This window comes from Alternaria arborescens (genome assembly GCF_004154835.1).
Source record: "Alternaria arborescens strain FERA 675 chromosome Unknown contig_39, whole genome shotgun sequence".
Classification (NCBI taxonomy): domain Eukaryota; kingdom Fungi; phylum Ascomycota; class Dothideomycetes; order Pleosporales; family Pleosporaceae; genus Alternaria; species Alternaria arborescens.
Genome location: NW_021167894.1, coordinates 66697 through 81171, shown reverse-complemented (window position 1 = coordinate 81171; position 14475 = coordinate 66697). Strand labels below are relative to the sequence as shown.

At 53.8% G+C, this 14475-nt stretch overlaps 7 protein-coding genes across 7 annotated transcripts; 5 read left to right on the top strand and 2 right to left on the bottom strand.

The window, feature by feature from the left end:
- Positions 1 to 296: 296 nt before the first annotated feature.
- On the top strand, positions 297 to 749 carry AA0111_g10766 (hypothetical protein; the record flags this gene model as incomplete). Its single annotated transcript, XM_028644555.1, has 1 exon — positions 297 to 749. The coding sequence occupies one exon, from the start codon at positions 297 to 299 to the stop codon at positions 747 to 749; it is 453 nt and encodes a 150-aa protein (XP_028501620.1).
- Positions 750 to 1035: 286 nt separating this feature from the next.
- On the top strand, positions 1036 to 1576 carry AA0111_g10765 (hypothetical protein; the record flags this gene model as incomplete). The annotated part of the gene is made up of 2 exons (XM_028644554.1): positions 1036 to 1092; positions 1340 to 1576. 2 exons carry the CDS (start codon positions 1036 to 1038, stop codon positions 1574 to 1576), a joined length of 294 nt encoding a protein of 97 aa, XP_028501674.1.
- Positions 1577 to 1942: 366 nt separating this feature from the next.
- Positions 1943 to 4329, bottom strand: AA0111_g10764 (Protein transport protein; the record flags this gene model as incomplete). Its single annotated transcript, XM_028644553.1, has 6 exons — positions 1943 to 2941; positions 2988 to 3629; positions 3673 to 4022; positions 4070 to 4157; positions 4208 to 4245; positions 4299 to 4329. 6 exons carry the CDS (start codon positions 4327 to 4329, stop codon positions 1943 to 1945), a joined length of 2148 nt encoding a protein of 715 aa, XP_028501621.1.
- Positions 4330 to 4696: 367 nt separating this feature from the next.
- Positions 4697 to 7122, top strand: AA0111_g10763 (hypothetical protein; the record flags this gene model as incomplete). The annotated part of the gene is made up of 2 exons (XM_028644552.1): positions 4697 to 5937; positions 5985 to 7122. 2 exons carry the CDS (start codon positions 4697 to 4699, stop codon positions 7120 to 7122), a joined length of 2379 nt encoding a protein of 792 aa, XP_028501615.1.
- Positions 7123 to 7475: 353 nt separating this feature from the next.
- AA0111_g10762 (hypothetical protein) lies at positions 7476 to 8099 on the bottom strand (the record flags this gene model as incomplete). The annotated part of the gene is made up of 1 exon (XM_028644551.1): positions 7476 to 8099. One exon carries the CDS (start codon positions 8097 to 8099, stop codon positions 7476 to 7478), a length of 624 nt encoding a protein of 207 aa, XP_028501616.1.
- A 1018-nt stretch (positions 8100 to 9117) lies between these two features.
- AA0111_g10761 (hypothetical protein) lies at positions 9118 to 10175 on the top strand (the record flags this gene model as incomplete). Its single annotated transcript, XM_028644550.1, has 2 exons — positions 9118 to 9159; positions 9237 to 10175. 2 exons carry the CDS (start codon positions 9118 to 9120, stop codon positions 10173 to 10175), a joined length of 981 nt encoding a protein of 326 aa, XP_028501617.1.
- Positions 10176 to 10939: 764 nt separating this feature from the next.
- AA0111_g10760 (hypothetical protein) lies at positions 10940 to 12331 on the top strand (the record flags this gene model as incomplete). The annotated part of the gene is made up of 1 exon (XM_028644549.1): positions 10940 to 12331. The coding sequence occupies one exon, from the start codon at positions 10940 to 10942 to the stop codon at positions 12329 to 12331; it is 1392 nt and encodes a 463-aa protein (XP_028501618.1).
- Between the last annotated feature and the right edge of the window lie 2144 nt (positions 12332 to 14475).

The following is a 14475-nucleotide window of genomic DNA, read 5'->3' as shown; positions in this document are numbered from 1 at the left end:
ACGATGTGCTGTCCGTCTTCAACAAAGTATAAACGCAGTAGCTTCGGATAGTATTTGTTCGTAAGAGTTGGGAACCTGCAAAGTGATCTCGACTCAACGGCACCGGAGTGTTTTGTCCAACAACAGTGAAAGGTCCTTGGGATATACTTTTCTGTGAAACCCTCAGCGTGCTGCATCCACGTTTGGGAGACCAGGTGGATAGGCTTCGACAGCCTTTCGTCTAAGTTTCGATACGCTCGACAAGTACGATACCAGTCTCACAGGAGCGCGGAACTTGCTCCACATCAACCCCAGAGATGGCTGGGCTATCAATCACATCAGCGTTACTGTCCCCTATCAATAAGCTTCGCGGAAAGTCAAATCCATACCAGAAATCCGGCAATGCCAACAGAACGTCTCATCCCTCAGATACACCCACCAGCGACGACCTTCTCGCTGAAGCACGTCAAGCGGCTGGTCGTGATCCCGTGACTGGACAACGAACCCCGGGCCCCGCAAGCAAGAAAGCGAAGAAGCAAAAAATGTCCTTGGAACAAGAGCAACAGGCCGCAGAAGAACAGAAAGCGGCGTTCCTTGCTTGGGCAGCAAAACATCCACAGGCAGCTGGACGACCGTACGAGAGTTATGAGGCTTTTGTGCGGGAGATGGTGGCGAAGCGGACAGGGAATGTTGCGCCTAGTGGTCGGACGGAATACTATGCGCCTGAGCAGACGGTGGAGGAATACTACTCGACGGGTGTGAGATATTAGGCTGTTGGCATGAACCGAATTTCTTTATCTGTACTTCTGCGGCGGCGTATGGTTTCCTGAACGGCGCAAATGAAATGTAAGGATGTGTTCTGTTGTAGGCAGCGAGCTGGGAGCAAACGAAACTGCCCAATATAGTCGTAGGTAAACACGACACGCGATGAGCGACTTGATCTTACCTTCCTCAGCTCCGTCCACTCTTATTTCATCATTCACTGCTGCAAGATAACCCACACTGTCCTGCGACTCTCCCACGTCCCTCTCAAGTCTCTTTCAACAAATCGTCATCATGGGTTCAGTGATGCTACAACACCTCCCCTCCGCGTGGCACGTCGATCAGGCCATTGTACGTTCCTCCTTGCTCACTCCGTGCCGGCCGCTCACACTACGTAGCTCAGTGAAGAGGCTCGCATAGTATGCCTCCGGTTCGGAAACGACTACACACCCGCATGTATGGAGATGGACGAGATGCTATACAAGATTGTCGATGCAGTCAAAGACTGGGTTGCCATCTACGTCGTTGACAACCAGGCGAGTTCCCTTCCCTCACTTGTGCTGTTGTCCCTCGCCTGTCCATGCTAATGTTACAACAGCAAGTCCCAGACTTCAACGCCATGTACGAGATCTACGATCCCTGCACCGTCATGTTCTTTTGGCGCAACAAGCACATGCAAGTCGATTTTGGCACGGGCAACAACAACAAGATCAACTTTCCTATTGGCACGAAGCAGGAGTTGATTGACATCTTAGAAGCCGTGTATAGGGGAGCGAGCAAGGGAAAGGGGCTTGTTGTCAGTCCGAGGGACTACTCAACTAAATGGGCATACTAGTCTGGACTTTGGGGTATGAGAGAAAACACGAGATATCAGTCAGGGGAGACTACAATCCGAGGTAGGAAGACACAAAGCATATTCCGACTGATCCAGAGCACTACAAGTCTGAGGAAAGCAAGAGTGGTGATGAGTACTTTTCCAACTTGGTCTATCAAACGACATCCTTGCCATCTATTACCCACAGCAAAGCAAATAAGCCTGGGCAGTCGCCAGAGATATTACGCAAGCCAACCAACGCCATGCCTGTTATGCAGTAACCTCACAAGAAGAGCAGATGTAGCAGTATCAATCCTCGCTATGAACAAAGCAAAACAACGCCAGAAAGGTATGCACCGCCCTAGCAAGAAACGTTAACAAGCCCCACTAATGCTTGGAGGAAAACAAATGCAACTTCTTCTTCTTCTTTTCCTTGCCCTCCTTCTCTTCCTTGCCAGGCTTCGTGCTGCTCTGCGAGGACGAAGGGCTGTGTTTTTGTGGCTGGCCGTTGAGATTAATGGCGCCCATGGCGGCGGTCGGGGGCTTTGGACCAGCGACTCTGGGACCGGACGGTAGGCCTCCAGGCATAGGGGGCTTGGTGCCAGCAGGGGGCGGCGCAGGCTTTGGCGGCTCAGGCTTTTCGAACAGATGCGCTGGAGCTTTCGGTTGTGGTTGGTCGATGGGTAAGCGCAGGTTGCGGCGGTTCTGACTGAGATCGCCAACCTGGCGGAGAAAGAGCTGCGGCTTCATCATGTGCGACGTGACGAGGAAGACGTCTCTCGAGGTCTTATTTGAAACGTCGTAGCAGGCGCGGGCTTCGGAGTAGGTTGCGCCACCAGCTACGAATACGATGACTCGCTGACGGGGCTCTGCACTTGCGAGCCGCGACTTGGCCCATGTCGGCTTTGCAGAGCGCAGTGACGCAGGCGCAGCATTCTCTTGTGCCATGCTCGCGGCATCGTCGGGCGACATCTTTGTGAAGGGAAAGACATCCTGCGGCAGGCTGCCGCGGACATGCTCTTCTAGCATATCCTGCAACGCGGGATTGAACCTAGACAAGCCGTAATCCTCAGCATTTGGTGGCGGGGCTGGCTTAGGCGGGAAAAGCGGTGGCGGAGCGTCTCTTTTCTCTTTGAGCTGTCTGGCGACTCGCGCTCCAAGGAGGTCAAGGTTGCGAACGACTTCGCCGTCGGTGGGCGGCAGCTGTGCGTGGAAGAGGAGCTTCTGGAGGTCGGCTGGTAGGATCCCATTCTTAAAGAGAACGTAGAGCGCGACAAGTCGTAGTCGGTCAGCTGGCGTTATCTCTTCATCGTCCAGGGTGCGCACAATCTGGTCAGTCATGTTCTTGGGCTTCCGGTAGTCTTCATCAAGGCCAGTAGCCAGGCACTGCAAAGGTTAGCAACGGTGCGAGCCTACGGTCAGTGCGACTTACCTGCTCGACGGAAGCCAGATCCGGGAGCTTGTGCTTCTGGAATATCTCCATGCACTTCTGCGCCATGGTGAGATGAAGAGAGTAGGCTTCCTTCATCTCCTGGAACTGCGGCAGTCCAGCGATCATGTCCTTGATTGCATTCAGTCCATTCATGCCGGCGGCGTTCTGGGCATCCTGGTTGGTGAAATGGGGGTTGTCGGCGATGAACTTTTGAAAATCGCTGATCAGCTTGTCGAGGGTGTCCTTCATGTGTCGGTGGCGGTTCTCGACCCATATCTTGTCCTTGTCGGATATCTCCATGTCCTTTTCCTCGGCCGCGGGATCCTCCTCGTTGACGATGGTGCGGTACGTCACCTTGTCGCTGTCCTGTATCGGCAGCAGATCCATGGCCATTGCTTGGTATGTGAACTCGTGGAGGAAGGGAGCCATGAGGTCCATGGATCGATCGGTGATGTAGAGGGCACCGCGGGGCCGGTTTGACTGTGGGGGAAAGTCTTGGTTGAACTGGGCGTACATGTCGAGCTTATCCTGGACGAAGCGGGCAAGATGTGAGCACAAGACGCTGGCCTCGTGGGTCGGGGCCCGTGGTCGGTAGTAGCGGATGATGGGGTATTCGCCCAGTGCGACGCAGATGCCAGTTATCTGGGCTGTTAGCGGAGGTGGCTTGGGGAGGAGAGGCGCCTACTCTTTCAGCAATGTCCTCCATGTGTCGCACTACGAGGTTGTTGCACTCGGGGTGGTAGAGGATGGGGAAGCTCCAGGGGTCTTTGAAGGTGATGAGGTGCGACTCCTGGGGGTGGAAGTCGAGGTGCACCGTCCGGAAGCTCCGAATCTGTTCGCGTGCCATCTGCGACCGGTCTATGCGCTCCTTGAGGTGTGGTGGCAGCAACGTGGTCCATATCAAGAAGAAGCCCCGGTATCTGCGCTGGTCGAACTCGGCCATCATGCAGTCGACAATGTGCGGCTTGGGTGTGATGATGTATATGGCGTCCATGTCACGTATCGTCTGCCGCCGGTCTTCGATGCGCTCGATGTCTGCGAGGTCAGAAAGTGGCGCTCCGGCAGGGTTCAGCGTCGCATACTTGTAATGTTGAGGTTGAGGATGTCATCTTCCTTGACCACGTTGTTGATCAGCTTCTGGCTGTCCTCGTCCACGATGAGTATCTTCCACTGTGCACGAGTTGTTAGCGATGTAAGGGCGCCGGCCAGGGGTTGCATACGTCGCCGCGGGTGGTCTGCTTGATCGAGTTGAGAATGACTGTGTGTGCTGTCAGCAGCCGTCTCTTCTGTGTGCCCAAGGTTGCCGCATACGCTCTCGTTGGATGTCTATCATGGACGCCATATTGGCGGGGTAGGGCAGCCAATGCCGGCGAGGGAAAATATGCCGGCGGAGAGTGCAGCTGTGTCGCAGCAGAGGGCCGAGGGTGCGTGTTCAGCGGGACTGGGTGGACGCGGTGGGCGTGGTGCTGGGCTGGGCGGTGGTGGTGGTGTGGGGAGCGCGTCGCAGCTAGAGAGGTCGTGTCGCAACCCTGGAAGGTTGCGGCGACGGTCCCTTGCCCGCCGGAGGTGTCTAGCAGATGCTTGGCTAACTTTTTGTTCGACATGACATCGTCGACTTGACTTGGATTTTTTGCTGCTCTTCTTTTGTTGCAGGCGCATGGCGCTATAGTTTCTGGTCCCATTCTACGCGCACGATACCCACCATTGGCATGCCTCTACTGCCAGCGCGGCGGAATTCGCTGTGTCTCATTTGCTCTTTCGCCGCCCGCTCACGATCGCATCCCCCACGCCTCCTACCACGCATCCAGGCCGCGCAACGATCACAACTCTCGGGCAGCAAGACCTCGTCGTTTAACCCGCTCAAGCAAAAGAACCCCTTCCGATCAGGAGCCTATCGTTCCCCCAGTCCTTCGTTTGACATAGTCCGGGACAAACTAGACATAATACGGCAGGAATTCGTGAAGCCAGAGTTCCTCGACAGTCTTCAGTTAAGCCCCAAGGAGTTCGACGAGGAATGGCTCACCTTCGAGCGGTCCATCAGCCTATGGATCAAGCAGGCGCCGCCAGAGTTGGTGTCTCTGGTGAGTGAGGCCAAACGGAAAAAGGCTACGCTCGAGACGAGGCTGCGATACATGTTCTATGCGCAGGCCTGTGGCGGACGCTTCACGACGGCAGAGTTGGAGAACCAGAAGGAAGTGGCGGATTTGCGCTATCCCGCCGAGTGGTACCCGGCGACACGAGAGATTACTCGCACAATACACATGCATGTTGGGCCGACCAACTCTGGAAAGACATACCACGCCTTGAAGCGCCTTGAACAAGTTGACTCGGGCATCTACCTCGGTCCACTACGTCTCCTCGCCCATGAAGTCTACACGCGCCTGAATGCAAAGGGAAAGCCATGCGCTTTGGTTACCGGAGAGGAGCAACGCATGCCCGACGACACTCGCGCCAACATGTACAGCTGCACTGTCGAGATGGCTCCGCTCAACACCAAGTTTGACGTAGCTGTCATCGACGAGATCCAGATGATCAGCCATAAAGAGCGAGGGTGGGCATGGACACAGGCATTCCTAGGCTTGCAAGCCAAGGAGATCCATCTTTGTGGAGAAGCCCGGACGGTGCCGCTGATGCGCGAGCTCTGTGCCCTCGTTGGCGACAAGGTACATGTACACGAGTACGAGCGTCTGACGCCACTCGAGGTGCAAGCTCAAAGTCTGAGGGGAAATCTCAACAGGCTCGAGAAGGGTGACTGCATCGTCGCCTTTACCGTCCTGGGTATCCACGCGTTGCGCCGAGAGGTTGAGAAGAAGACGGGGAAGAAGTGCGCCATAGTATACGGAAGCTTGCCGCCGGAGACAAGAGCCCAACAGGCACGCTTGTTCAACGACCCGGACAACGACTACGATTTCCTAGTAGCCAGTGACGCCATCGGCATGGGCCTCAATCTGTAAGTGGAACCTTACTCCGCTCTGCGGCTGATGCTGACTAGTGCAGTGCCATCAAGCGCGTCATATTTGAATCTACCATCAAAAGCAATGGTTTGGCATATGTGCCCTTGCAGATATCAGAGATCAAGCAGATTGCGGGTCGCGCTGGCCGCTACAAGACCGCTCACCAAGCGACCACTACTGATTCGGAGCAAACCTCGATTGCTGACAGGGCTGTCGACCCCGCCATCGGCCTGGATGACAAGCAACCGGATGCCGTCGAGGCAAAGAGGCCTGAAGCGAAGACTGTAGGCTGGGTCACTACACTGGACCACATCGACCACGCCAACTTGAAGCTGGGCATGAAACGCGAACCCGAGCAGATCAACTCAGCTGGCCTCTTTCCTCCGTCTCTCATCGTTGAGCGATTCGCAAACTACTTCCCCCCAGGCACGCCTTTCAGCTACATAATGCTACGTCTACATGAAATTTCCGAGATACACCCTCGATTCCACCTCTGTGAGCTCAAGGATCAGCTGGCGATTGCCGATAACATCCATGCTGTGAAAGGTCTGAGCGTCCAAGATCGTATCATAATCTGCGCCGCGCCTATCAGCATGCGCGACGCGCATGAAAGAGAATTCCTTCGCCAGCTAGCTGCGTGTATCGCAGAAGGCAAATCAGGTAGTCTGTTGGACCTTGACACTCTTCCCCTCGGAACGATGGACTTGCCTCCTTCCGGCGACCGCTCATACCTTTATAAACTGGAGCAGCTTCACAAAATGATTGTGTGCTATCTATGGTTGAGCTACCGGTTCCCCAATGTCTTCACCACTAGGTCTCTTGCCAACTACACAAAGAAGCTTGTTGAAGATCAAATCGAAAAGACGCTGAATGACTTTTCTTTCATCGAGCAGGCGAGGCTACGGATGAAGGCAAGCAGAGGACAAGCAAGAAAGGCCATGGTCGCGGAGCCTGAGGATGTGGATGAAGTGGACGAAGTGGACGGGCCCGCGGTAGCAACGTTGAAGCAACAAATTGCTGCGAATGGATACCAAGATAATTTGCCGGCCAGCAAGTTGGACTCGCTCGCAGCCGAACACGAGAAACGCAATTCGAAGCTCTCGGACGAAGTCGACGAACTTTTGCAAGGTCGCACGCCGAACGAAGCAAGCCGGCACGATGTCATACAAACTAGTCACTAGATGATCTTGTACAAATACACGAGATTCTCCCAAAGGTATACACGAGATTCTACGTGAAATCTTCACGAAAGAGTGACCGTGTGTATCTTTGGGACGTTTTTGTGATGGTACAAGTCATACACAACGGCTCCTTTGCATGAATGCATGTATTACGTATTGTATCTTCTAGCTATCTGTAACTACCCTTCCCCATAGTCGACAATGTTGCGAGACAATGGCAGCGGCACCATGTTGAGCGTTTGTAGAGTTACGACGAGACGTCAAAGTATTAGATTTGTACTACCACCTTCAATTCGAGACCTTGCCCGTCGCACATGCGGCCACCAGTATGAAGAAGCTCGACTCTCAACCATTCAAGAACTCCCACCAACCCACTCAGCCCCTCCATTCGCCGCCATCACACTCCCGCTAACCCATCTACTCTGCTCACTGACTAGAAACCCTACAACATCGGCTACATCCTCCGCCTGTCCCATTCTTCCTCCCTCGGCGACCTTGACCTTTGGTAGCCTCTGGTCCTTCAACGCCCGCACAGCTTCTGGGGGAAAGGACCGCAAGCCAGGTGTATCCGTCAGTCCCACAGACACAGCATTCACTGTCGTTCCTGGAAAGCTATGCGGCAACTCAATGGCCCACGATCGCACCAGCGACTCCATTGCTGCACGCGTAGCATTGAACAGTCCAGATCCAGGAGAGGGGTCTCGTACGCGATCTGAAGAGATGACTACGACGCGGCTGTGTGGCGTGAAGAGATCCTGACGCACCAGATTTTCCATGAGAACGATTGGCCAGTGCAAGTTTCCTGTTAGAGAGTGGCTGATGTCTGCTTCACTGGCGCTACCTATCCTAGGTCGAGTATTGAAGGCTGCGTTGAAGACGAGTATGCTGAGTTTCTTGCCGGAGAAATGGTTAGCGAGAGCTGTGAGGAGAGTACCGATGGAGGGGAGAGATGTTATGTCTGCGACCACGCCGCGCATGGTTGGAACCTCATTGTTGGAAGAAGCATAGAGGTCACGGACTGTGGATGAGAGAGTGTCGAAGTTGTGGGCGGATTGGGGGGACGAGTAGGTTCCTAAGATGGAACAGCCGCGTGTTGCGAGTGAGAGAGATATCGCCCGCCCTATCCCTTTTGATGCACCGCTTACTTTGGGTTAGATCTTCCCGAGGTATATATGCGAGAGAGCATGTACGGGTTGAGAGGAATAACCTCTTCAAAGGCACAGGGAAATTCAAGTGTAGAAACATGTCTTACGTGACAATGGCGACTTTGCCCTTGAGATCTTGCTCGCGGAGCTTTGGCGCAGGTGGTGCGTAATCTGCCATGTCGACTAGTGGATGTAGGAACTGCGGAGAGTAGTATGGGTCAAGTGTAGTTTTAGATGTTGTTTGACTACATGCGATGTTGTGTCGCAGGTCGAGCGGAGGCTGAAGGCTGGCGGCTACTGGCGCGGGCTACGTCATCACCAAGATGGCCTGGGTTGGGTTTTGAAACTCGATTGTAGATGCAAGGCCGACGATTGTGGAAACAACAACTAGTCGTAATTGTGATGGATCCATGTGAGCTCATTGCGGAGACTGCATGGACCGCATACAAAAGGAAAGAGTATAGAAATGATAGGCCTTACCTCGCAGCCAATATTAAATGTTAGCAAGAGACTTATAAAGACTAGTGTTACAGACTTGAGATTCTTCATGTCTGCAAACAACTCCAAATATGCATTGCTGTAGTAAAGGGACAAGGTCAACTACAGTGTCTAGTTTTCACAGTGCATCGAAGTGTCAAGGGCGCGTCCGAGTCGTGGAAAGGGGCTAGCGCGAGATGAGCACATGGGCCAATTTCCCAGTGCCGGGCGCATCCGTCATCCATCAGCCTCTTTCACGGTCAACGTCGTCTCCCTACCAAACGCAGCCAAACTCCAGTTTTAGCCAGAGCATAGCTACGCCTATTCCGCTTTCACATACACGTGGAGATTGACTCCGCGACCAGCCGCGACCATGATGGCGCCTTCTCACCTGCTCGAGATCCCCAGGCCCAAGGTAAGTCCAGCAACACGACGCGCCCAGGCAGTCGATACCACGTGCTGTAACAGGACGAGACTGACTCTGGCCTGCAGACGTTCCTCCAGAAGATGTCGCTCCGCACAGGCGCCGAAGTCATCACCTTCCTACAGGTCATCAACAAGGCGTCCGGCGTCTACGGCCTCCTCGCGCTGCTTACGGGAGCGAAAATCGACGGCTGGCAGCTGTCCATGTACCTCTACTCGACCTTTGCGCTCGTCGCTACCACATTCCTGTACAAGCACATCCGATTACAAAGTCCCTTTGAGTCGGTCCTCCTGGCGCATCTCTATGCGCTCGACTCGGTCATCAACGCCCTGTACACAGCCTTCTTCGGCATCGCATGGTTCTACACACTCGCCGCACACCCCGATGAGAACGCTGGACTGTCGCCCGGCATGAAGGACAACGCAGGCTTCACAAGCCCCAAGCACAACGTCACGCAGGTTGACATCATCGCCGAGCCAACCGAGGGCATGCAAGCCGGCCAACACGCCGTAGCAGTCGGGCAGGGCGCAGATGGTGGCGCCGGACTCGGCAACGCCGTCTTCCAGAGCGGAAGTATCATGTCCATCTCCCTCATCTCCGGCTTCTGGGCCCTTCGCGTCTACTTTGTCTTCATCATGCTGGCCTTCGCCCGCCAGTGCCTCCGCCAACACATCGCTGCCAACGCCTCCTCCGCTGCATGGTACAACTCGAACAACATGCAAACATCCGCCACTGACCTCGCAGAGAACCCCTTCGCAGAGGGCAAAGAAGAGGGCAGCGGCTGGAAGGGCAAACTGGGCCGCGTCATGCTCAGCGGCTCCCCCAAGTACTGGCTCGGTGCTGATGCCGGCGAGGGCGAGGACTGGATGCGCAATCTGGGTGGCAGATTCAAGAAGACCACACAGCTGGACCAGCCTGTTGGCTTCAACGAGCGTGAGCGCAGGCGGAGAGCTGGAACCGGCCCTCCCGTACCGCAGCTCAAGCTGAACCCCGAGTTGCCCAAGTAGACCGCATTGGAGAGAGGAACGATTGACGACGGCCAGAAGTTGTAATGAAATGACCTGGGTTTGCGCACCATGAGCTAGAAGCGCATGTGTACTATATACATCTATAATTTGGGCTTGCATGAGACATGCCTCGCACGACAGCGAAGCATATCGAAGCCGCTATTTTTCTGCATAGCATAGCGTTTACACCTGCCTTTCGATCTAATATTCAAACACTATCTCGTCAAACCTGCTCTCTGTCTGACTCACCCGGCTAGAATCTTGCACGCTATCAAGACGACAGTGGCGGCGCGGAGGGCGCTTACAGGCATACCCCACCACACCCACGTTGTCAACGTTGCGCTAAGCCCCACTTGGTCAGCGCACGTGTGTTTGGTGAATGACGGCCGTCTCACCTTCACCGCCGGGCATGTCGTCTGGTCCCTGAGACCGGTAGATTGGTAGGCATGTGCCTAGTTCCAGCGTGCCAAGCGTGTTGCGTGCCACTGTCATGCCTGTTAGAAACGGCCGCCGGATGACATGTCGTGCGTCGGCAGACGCATTGATAAGGGGATGCGGTGGCCGCGCGAGGCGGCGTCGAATTTGCAACGACTATGTGGCAGCTTTTGGACGTGTTCTTTGACTAATCTTGTTCTTCGTCACATGCTGGCACATTCAGTTTATAGTTGTAGTTCATAAGGGGTCTCTGGCGCTGGTACCTGGATTCAGCCTCATTTCGCTATCTCGCATCTTCAGTCAGACAGTAGAAAATCTGAGTCGCCATCATGGGTATCTTTCGCCGGTCCATGAGCTCTAGCTCTGCACAGTCATCGCGTCCATCGACCATCAACTCATCTGCGTCCGACACCGCAAGTTCAAGAACGAGCATGGATTCCACTCTCGAGGAGCACGACGTCGCAGATTCCATGGCCACAATCAAGCAGCTACCAACACCGGCGCGGAAGACTCCGATCCTCAGTCTCCCACTCGAACTCATTCAACAAGTCAATACCTACCTCGACACTTCCTCGGCAGCAGCCTTCTGCCTTTCAAGTCGGTACGTCTACTACGCTCTCGGCACTGAAGTCCTTTCTCGCCATGTCGAGGGGAGCAGGAACCGCTTCGAGAAGAGAAAGACCATCGAGGCAGTAGTAGAGCGCGCCTTTCCCGGCCATTGGTTTTGCGCTTGGTGTGATAGATTCCATGCCTGGAGCGCTGAAGACGGACCAAAGAGCCAGCACTCAGGGGGCAAGAGAGACTGTGCAGACTTCAACAGCTATTTGGACGCTGGGAACGGATACAAACTCCGATATCACCATGTCCGACTTGCCATCAATCGCGCATCGTGGGGAGATGAGCACGGTATTCCCCTTTCCGCGTTCACTTACGAGAAGAAAGAAATGGCGCGAATCTCTAGAACGCCGGTTCCCACCAAGCTCAGTCTCTCAGCCAGGATAGTTCAAGGCCATTTTCTCTTACACAGTTCCTACGCAATCATTCTGCCCGCTTTCACAACGAGAAATCGCAACCTCTTAAAGTCGCTCTGGCCTCTCCTCCCACATATCGTCACAGGCCATCGCGATACACCAAACGGCCATACCGGTCTCATGGCCGCCATCGATAATGTGATCCGCCGAGGCTGGAAGTACCAGTTTACACAGAACTGCTCGACCTGTGCGACGGATTGGAGTGTGACTACCCAGGACTTCTCACATGCTACTGGTGGGCAGGTCAGACTGGTGGTGCAGAGTTGGCGGGACTTGGGCACGGGTAGAACTCCATTCGAGACTGGATGGAGGTCGCACGGGGTAGGGAGTGGTGATGACAGCGGGGCTAACACTTGTCTCGTGAGACTTACCAGCCTACCTGCGGGATCCGTCAGACGCGCGTTCGAGGCTGCGTGCATAGACCATGTATCAGACGAGGCTGACGTCGCTGATGTGGCTGCGAAGAACACATCCAAGTCGCGTATCTATCGGTCGTTCATGAAGAGGACCATGTCGGAAGAAGACGATAGTGCAATTAGACGGTCCAGTGCAAGACCGCGCTATTGGCGTACGCGAGAAGAGAACGAAGAGGTGGCGCGGAAGTACGAGGAGGATAGACGAGATGTGGCAAGGAATGTTGCTGAGGAGCTAGTCCGCCTCGACGCTCAGCGTGGGAGAGGATTGGTTTAGATATCCAAATATATTTTTGTACCTATTTAGATGCTGCGCTTCAGTGACTGACATGACTGGATGTGCTGCAATTGGATAATTCGCCACTGCACAGCCTTCGTATAGTATGTGCCTCGGTATTCCAAAGGATCCATGTCGGAGCATATGGACTTAGAACAATGGGGCCTACTGCCTTTTGTAGAACTTGGTTTCGTGCAACCGAAAATCGGGCCAAAACTCCGAACTGAGGAATTGACACCGTGGATTTGAAGTTCCTATGTACTGGCTTCGTACACTTCCTCTAGCCTCAGTGCTTGGTATAGTGACAGGATTTACAGCCAGTATTGGGTAATGAAGCTTGCCCATGATCCTACGGCGTTTGCAGTTCACAACTGAAGAGATGGCGAGCGCTGTCCTCTTCGGCGCACCCCTTTAGATGAGATGCAGTATCAGTAATGTCAACATCATGATCTGAAAAGACCGGGAACCGATCAACGACCATGCTTTGAGGGCTTTTGTGGAAAACTCAAACTGTCTGGTTTGATTTAAGATACCAAAAACCAGAGGTATAAGTGATCGATGAGATGGCACGATACAACGAGAACCTAGAGCGGAAGGTAACGACGACAGAAGATGACGAGCATGGTTCTCTAGATAATGTCAGACCAATATGGTTGCCGGAACAAACGGCCGGAGAAGACAATAAAGTGATGGATAGGGGCTTACACTGCTCGTGGTGGTCAGTCCAAAATGACAATGAATTCAAGGGGACTCGGGTACGCGTCAATAAGCTTTTTGTTAACAGATCCTTGCAGAAAAGCCTGATATGCAGCAGTCCATATCATCATGCGTAAGGAAACCCCACAGTGTCCTAAGTTACATCTTGGTATGCTGTGGTCAATTTGCGTAGCATGGCAAAAGCCACCCTGCCGAAGATTTCTGGTAGCCAACATACTCGTACACGGCTTTGCCGTACCCATCGGACTGCATAGATCATTCGTCAACTACAAGTAGCGATAGTAGTATAATGCAGCAACTTGAAAGAAGCAGCGCCATATCACAGATTGAACCCATTATCGGTACCTTTCGTACCAGATCCGCCGGCCGAAGGAGATGGCGTAGATTTGGGACACTGGCTAAAGTACAAGTTTTGGAAACCGTTGGTCGTTCGTCACATATGCTGTTTGAGTGAATGCGGACATGACCGCTTGGGAAGCGGAGGAACGACGCCACGCTAGTCTTCTTGTGCCCTAGCCGATTTACCCCTTCTTGCTCTGCACTTTGCAAACAACACTGACATGCTCATCCTATCACGCGCGAATATACTAACCGTCGTTACCTCAGAAACTGTCGCCAAAGGCTAAAGATCACGGTGTCACGATGATTGCGGCTCAATGTGTTATGCCCGGTCGCGGCATAGTACAGAGCGTCCCATTCGCCAGTCCCTGGAGTATTGCCGCTTACCTGGGACGCATTCGCCGTGGATCTGTGATCGTCAGTGTACTGCTGCGGAGTTCATATCGAGTGGTCGGAGGCTATATTACCTGTCGCTAATTGATTACGTTGAACCTGGATTTCAGTCTGCAACAACCGACCTTCTAATCCAACACCAACGCATTTGCTGAGCAGTAGAGATGCGAAAATGGTTCTGCCCACTTGCCATAACAATATCGCTGTCCTCGTGTATGACCTCTACGTCAGAAGCCGACAGGCGGACAAACTCGAGGCGCATGTTCCGGCCTTAGCGAGCGACCCCTGGACCTCAATCTAATCTGCGCCAGCAGTTCGACCGAGAAATCCGGTCATTACCATTTTGCTAAGGTTCAAGTCAAGTTGATTAAGCTCCAAGCTTTGCAGCCAATTGTTTAGAGGAGTCTCGTCCCGTCTGGTCCGGAAGCTTCACCCTGCTTACAGGGTTCGGCGCTTCTGTTGTGTTCCTGCATTCCAACGAGAAGATCATTTGACAAAACTCCCTCAATGCTTCTCACGCATCTGAGAACGGGGTGTTGTCTTCCACGTAGACCTGGTAATATGACCGAGGCTGCGCGATGGACTCCCAGACAACACCAGCTAGCCAGCCACGTAGGTCGGAAGTAGCTCAAGAAGGGCAAGACCTGTGTCACTGCAGACTCGTCCCTGTACCATGCCTAGCGATGTAAGAACCT